This window comes from Eimeria maxima, genomic scaffold (assembly GCF_000499605.1).
Source record: "Eimeria maxima Weybridge genomic scaffold, Emw_scaff47, whole genome shotgun sequence".
Lineage (NCBI taxonomy): Eukaryota > Apicomplexa > Conoidasida > Eucoccidiorida > Eimeriidae > Eimeria > Eimeria maxima.
In genome coordinates, this window is record NW_013563865.1 from 75,663 (window position 1) to 82,610 (window position 6,948).

General features: G+C 42.6%; 2 protein-coding genes across 2 annotated transcripts; one reads left to right on the forward strand and one right to left on the reverse strand.

Annotated features, from left to right (window-relative positions):
• Positions 1 to 1,624: 1,624 nt before the first annotated feature.
• On the reverse strand, positions 1,625 to 2,092 carry EMWEY_00007820 (hypothetical protein; the record flags this gene model as incomplete). The annotated part of the gene is made up of 1 exon (XM_013478530.1): positions 1,625 to 2,092. The coding sequence occupies one exon, from the start codon at positions 2,090 to 2,092 to the stop codon at positions 1,625 to 1,627; it is 468 nt and encodes a 155-aa protein (XP_013333984.1).
• A 3,517-nt stretch (positions 2,093 to 5,609) lies between these two features.
• On the forward strand, positions 5,610 to 6,639 carry EMWEY_00007830 (hypothetical protein, conserved; the record flags this gene model as incomplete). The annotated part of the gene is made up of 1 exon (XM_013478531.1): positions 5,610 to 6,639. A coding segment is annotated over one exon (1,030 nt), but the record flags the coding sequence as incomplete, so codon positions are not given.
• Between the last annotated feature and the right edge of the window lie 309 nt (positions 6,640 to 6,948).

A 6,948-nucleotide genomic window follows, 5' to 3' on the forward strand; every position in this document is an offset into this window, starting at 1 on the left:
TTAAAAAAAAAAAAAAAAAAAAAAAAAAAAAAAAAAAAAAAAAAAAATATTCTTACCAATAAATTCAATAAGTCTGTATAAATCCGTGAATTTAAGGAATTTAACTCCAAGACGACTTAATGAAAATTTCCAATTTTCGAAATTTTCACGTGAAAAGCATTGAAATTCAAATTCACCATTTCTTGATATTATATATAAGCAAGGACTGCAGCAGCAGCAGCAGCAGCAGCAGCAAGTGCAGCAGCAGCAGCAGTAAGTGCAGCAGCAAGTGCAACAACAGTAGTAACAAGAGTAGCAGGACACATGGGTATGTAAGGGTTAGTTGCAGGAACAGAGACAGAGGGAGAGGGAGAAGTAGTTGTTGTTGTTGAGGAAGAGAAGAAGGTATAAAGGTGTATACAAGGAGAGGGAGAGATGGCAGAGAGAGCAGCAGCAACAGCAGCAGCAACAACAGTAGCAGCAGCAGTAGACACAGCAGCAGACACACAGGAAAGAAGCGAATTAGTTTAGATTTGTTCCTAGTTGTTTTTTATGCGCATGCACTAAGCAGCAAATAAAACACAACAATAACAACTAGGGAAAATAGCAGCAGCAACAGCACCAGCAACAGCAGCAGCAACAGCAGCAGCAACAGGAGACAGTATGTGTCTTTGTCTCTTTATTTATCTTTTTATGTGTCTGTGTCTTCGTCTTCTCTGTGTCTTTGTCTTTTTATTTATTTATTTCTTTGTGTCTTATTTATTTATTTATTTATTTATTTATTTATTTATTTATTTGTCTCTGTCCCTCCTCTATCTGTCTCTCTCTCTTTCTTTCTTATGTGTCTCCTTCTTATGTGTCTCCTTCCCTTATGTGTCTCCTTTATTTATTCTGTCTCTTTTATTTATCTATCTACCTATATTTATATATATTTATATGTCTCTTTTTCTCTTCTTTTCTCCCTTTATTTATTTATTTATTTATTTATATTATTATTATTATTATTATTATTATTATTATTATTATTATTATTATTATTATTATTATTATTATTATTTATTTGTATTTGTTGTCTTTTTTCTCTTTTTTTCTTTCTTTCTCTCTCTCTGTCTCGTTACTTTATTTGTTTATTGTGTGTCTCTCTTGTCTCTCTTTGTCTCCTTTATTATATTGTTATCTACTGTCTCCTTTTGTCTCCTTCCTATCCATATTTATTTATATTATCTATATTGTCTCTCCTTGTCTATTTATTTATTTATTTATTTATTTATTTATTATACTAATTATACTGCCTTTTTGTGTCTCCTTACTACTACCTATATTAACTGTCTCCTTTTGTCTCCTTATCTATTTATATTATTATTTATATTATATTATCTGTCTCCTTGTGTCTCCTTATCTATTTATATTATAATAAGTGTCTCCTTTTGTCTATCTATCTATTTATATTATATTATATAATATTATATTAATTGTCTCCTTGTGTCTGTGTATATAGTACTATTTATATTATATTTAGTGTCTCCTTGTGTCTATCTACCTATTTATATTATATTATATTGTCTCCTTGTGTCTCCTTATCTATCTATTAATATATATAATATATTATATTTAGTGTCTCCTTTTTGTCTCCTTTTTTTCTTGCTTACCCCAATTCAGTAATATTATTAACAACTCTTGCTCCCTTTAGGGGAATAGAGAAGAGAGGGAGAGGAGAGTCTTCTTTTTCCCAGCAGCAGAGGAATGGGGGTCCATAAGCATCAGGATCGTTGGGATCGACGATCCCAGTATTGGGATCGACGATCCCAGTATTGGGATCGATATTTCCAGGTCTGGGATCGACGATCCCAACACCGGGATCGACGATCCCATGACTGGGATCGACGATCCTAAGCGTGGGATCGACGATCCCACGATGGGAGTCGAAGCCCGGTGGCTCATCGAACTCGATTGACACCCATTGCGTTGCACCTGTAACGAGTGGCAGCTCCGTCCTAACGTGAAAAAATGGTTGCTGCTGCTGCTGCTGCTGCTGCTGCTGTTGCTGCTGCTGCTGCTGTTGTTGCTGCTGCTGCTGCTGTTGTTGCTGCTGCTGCTGCTGCTGCCACGCCATCTTAATACTTATTTATTCCCCCTTTTCTTGCTTCTATGAAGCACTTCTCCCTTATACACCGTAAGGAAATAAATAACACAAGACACCCCCTCATGACAGACAACAACAGCTGTACATACACCCCAGATTATACAAAACAATGAAGATATCTAACCCTAATGCTGCTGCTGCTGCTGCTGCTTTTTGCTGCTGCTGCTGCTGCTGCTGTTGCTGTTGCTGTTGCAGTTGGTTCGCTGGGTCTAGTGACCGCTGCAGTTGCTGTATATGCTGCTGACGCGGCGACAGTATAACAGGTGTGCTATTCTTGCTGCTGCAGTTCCTGCTGCTGCTGCTGCTGCTGCTGGGAGCGCTGCTGCTGCTGCTGCAGAACAATACACACGGCGCCGCTATATGCAGTCGTTGCTGCTGCTACCACTACCAATCGTGCTGCTGCCTCTGCTGCCTTTGTTGCTGCTGCCTTTGCTGCTGCTGCCTTTGCTGCTGCTGCCTTTGCTGCTGCTGCGTTTGCTACAGCTGCCTTATCTATGCAGATAGATCTGCTGTCTTTCCTAATGTGCAACACTTGCTGCTGTTGCCGTTTCTAGTACTGCTGCTGCTGCTGCTGCTGGTGTTGCTGCTGCTGCTGCAAGGCAGTGAATCTATGCCTATCATGCCAACAACACCGTCTAGCGGCTGCTGCCGACGATCAGGTCTCCCGCCATTGTGCACATCATTGAATTTAGGGTTTAGGGTTTAGGGTTTAGGGTTTAGTGTTTAGGGTTTAGGGTTTAGGGTTTAGGCGAGCCAGTCTGCCTGCTCTAGTGTTGCAATAAAACGGCAACTTGTTATTGCCGGTGATTTAGCTTCTATTGCTGCTGCAGCTGCTGTTACTCTAGCGCTGCTGCTGCTGGTGTTGCTGCTGCTGCAGTCGGCTGCGGTTGCTGCTGCTGCTGCAGCAAGTAGACGCTACGCGCTCCTGCTGCAGCTACTAAGGGTGTTGTAAGATCCCTTTGTTGCTGCTGCTGCTGCTGTAAAGATAGAGGTCGTGTGGCGGTAGCTGCGCTGGAGGCGTGAGCACCAGCAGCAAGAGCAGCAGCAGCAACAGCAGCAGCAGCAGCAGCAGGCGTCCGTTGCGCTGCAGCAGCACACAGGTGCACTCCTTTGAAGGAAAAGAAGGAAAAAGGAGTTTAATTTATAAGAAAAACAAACGGCAAATACAGCCAACTCTCCCCTTTTATGGCATAACACAGCCATGCAGCAGCAGCAGCAGCAGCACGAACCAGCTGCTGCTGCTGCTGCTCCGCAGACCAGCAGCAGCAGCTGCAGCAGCAGCTGCAGCAGCAGCTGCAGCAGTAGGAGCAGCAGTTGGGCATCAGGAGCTATATTATTCAATAGAATATTCTTCTTAGTCTTTTATATTGTTTTTCTTTTTATTTTTCCTTTTATTTTTGTCTGCTGCTGCTGCGCATACACCCCAATTGCTGCTGCTGCTGTCATCTATACGCCTATAAAGGGGCTTCGATGCCGAGTTTCGATGCAGCCAGTGGACCGTGGGGTGTATAGGCACCTCTATCCTCTTCTTCTTCTTTTTTTCTTTCTGATTTCCTTTATTTTTATAATATATATTCATTGGATTAGATACATCTGCACCCTATGTGCTGCAGGGACACAGCTGCTGCTGCAGTGACACACCAGCAGCAGCTGCAGTGACACCGCAGGAGGTGCAGTGACACTCCATCAGCAGCAGCAGCAATATTTGTGCTGCAGTTACACCCCAATCTATCTATTGACAAATAGATAGCTGCATAGACACCCCAAGAGCTGCAGTGACACCCCAGCAGCTGCAGTGACACCCCAAGCGACCGGGGACACAGATCACGGCTTGATTGGCTCTCCCCACGTGCTGCCGCTGCTGCTGCTGCTATTGAATATTGCTGCTGCTGCTGTTGTGATGGCTCAATAGAAGCAGATAAGGAACCATAGGCAGGGTAGATTAGCTGTTGGGGTGTACAGACACCTCCAGCCATACACACACACGCGCACACACATCCTGAGGGTTTTGCCTAATAGTTGCACTGAGGTGTACATACACCTCATGGTGTATGCACAACTCAATGGAGATAAAGTTATAATATGCATTCAATATACACTGCAGCATACGCACATCTATTGAGCTGTTGGGGTGTACATACACCTCCTACACAGTAAGAGGCCCTATACACACTACACAGATATATGGGGAGCTTATAGAAAGAAGCTGGCTAGGGTTTAGGGTTTAGGGTTTAGGGTTTAGGGTTTAGGAGGATTAGAGAGAGAACATTAGGCTGAGGGTTTAGAGGAGGAGAAGAGACATCTCTGTCTCCTCTTGCTGCTCTCATTGTTGGACATGGCAGCTGCTGCTCCGTATATTATGCTGCTGCTGCTGCTGCTGCTGCTGCTGCTGCTGCTTCACCGTGAGCAGGCAGGTAGGAGGTTGCATGGTGGTGTTATACGAGAGGCAGCCGAACTAGCAGATGGATCGATTTACAGTCAGCTGTCTAGTTAATTAGACAGGTACCCAGATGGCTAGCTAGCTAGCTAGCTAGCTGTCTAGCTAGTTAGCTAGTTAGTTAGCTAGTTGCTAGCTTGTGTTATATATGCATGAGGATAGGAGCAAGAGTTGTGGGGAGTTATTAGGGATGAATAGATGAATAAAAAGGTAATAAATAGTTGTTAATAAATGAATATAATGTATATAATAATAAATAAATAGAAAAAGGAGAAGAAAGAAGAAAAAAATTATTTACTATTTCTTTTTTTTTTGCATAAAAAAAAAAAAAAGAAAAAAGAAAATTATCAGCTCCCGTGGCTCAGTTGGTTAGAGCGTTGGTCTTATGAACCGAAGGTCATGGGTTCGAGCCCCATCGGGAGCACGTTATATATAATTAATTAATTAATTTATTTATTTATTTATTATATTTATTTATTATTTATTCTTATTTTATTCTTTTTATCTATTTAATTTCCTTTTTTTATCCTAATTCATACACAAACACAATATCTATAATAAGGCGGGGGGGCCCCCCATGGTATAGTTGTCTGTTGCCACGGTTATTATAGTAGAGGTATTTCTTTGTTCCTTAATACCTCCATCATATTATATTTTATTTATTAATAATATTTTATTGTTTATTTCTTTCTTTTTTCTTTATTTTTACCTCTATAGGAGGAAGAAACAGCATATTAACTGCCTGCCTTATTTGCCTATATACCCATTTCCTTTCTTGTATACCCAAGCAGCAGCTGCTGCTGCGGTGTATCTGCAGCTGTCTTTAAGTATTAATGGTATTTCTTTTTAATTAACATTAAGTCTTTATGACGGGGGCCCCCTTTCTTTCTCAGCAGCAGAATACGCGCCAACAAGGGGGCCCCTGGGGGCCCCCCTCTAGCAGAACGCAACGCTAGCAGCAGAACACGAGGCAACTAGGGCCACTTGGGGGGCCCCCACAAAACCCAAAGCAAGTAAGGGGCCCCTGGGGGCCCCACCCCTGTATCCTGTATGGCTGTCTTGTGCTTAGTCCTGCTGCTGCTGGCAATTGTGGGGGATGAGGCTCTTGCTAGGGGCCCCCTTGTTGGAGGGGGGCCCCTCGATAGAGGCGCATCTCTCCTTAGACAATCGCAGCAGCAATCAGGTCTGAGGCAACCCGCTGGTTGCTGCAGCAGCAGCTATAGTAACTCCCCCAATGGGGTTGCTGCTGCTGCTACTGCTGCAGCAGCAGCAACAGCAGCAGCGGGTGCAACAAATGCAGCAGCAGGAAGAGGTACATGGGCCCCTGCATTTGTGGGTAGAATACAGCAAAGATCTAGCAGTAGAATAATCCCCCTTAACTGCAGCAGCAGCACCGACAGCAGCAGCAGACGCAGCAGCAGCAGCACCAACAGCAGCAGCAGCAGCAGCAGCAGCAGCAGGCTGCATGCAGCTAGGAGGACAGGTATTGCTGTACCTGAGGACATAAGAGACTTCGGGCGTGTAACAATTTATCATTGGATTAAGCCAACCCTTACGAAGGAGGAGCTGCAGCAGAGGCAGCAGCAGCAGCAGCAGCAGCAGCAGCAGCAGCAGCAGCAGCAGCAGCAGCAGCCAGGAGGCCTACTCGGCCCTCTTAGCTATTTCTATGACTTTGATGTACACCTGCAACGTGTTGGTGCTGCTGCTTACTATGAATCAGCAGCAGCAGCACTAGATGCAGCAGCAGCAGCAGCAGAAGCAGCAGCAAGAGATACAGCAACTACTGCTGAATCAGGACCTATACGTCGTCCTCTACCCTTCAATATACCCAGGCAGCAGCAGCAGCAGCAGCAGCAGCAGCAGCAGCAGCAACAGCAGCAGCAGCAGCAGCAAGAACAAGAAAAAGAACAACAGGAGAAACAACAACAACAAGATCACCACCACCAGCAGCAGGAGCAGCAGGAGCAGCAGCAGGAGCAGCAGGAGCAGCAGCAGCAGCAGCAACAACAGCAACAAGAAGAAGATGAATATATACATAAGCAGCAAGAATTAGAGGAAGAAAGAGGAGGAGGAATAATATGTGAATGTTGGTTACCAGGTGTACATACACCCCAAATAGATATACAATTATCTTGGATAGGAAGAGAAAGAGAAAAAGAAAAATTTATTAATAATAATATTAATAAATTTACTTATAAACCTTATTATACAGGTAATTATATTTATTTATTTATTTATTTATTTATTTATTTATTTATTTATTTGTTTATCTGTTTATTAATTATTAATTAATAATAATAATAAATTTAGTTATAAACCTTATTATACAGGTAATTATATTTAATTAATTAATTAATTAATTAATTAATTAATTGTTTATATATATATA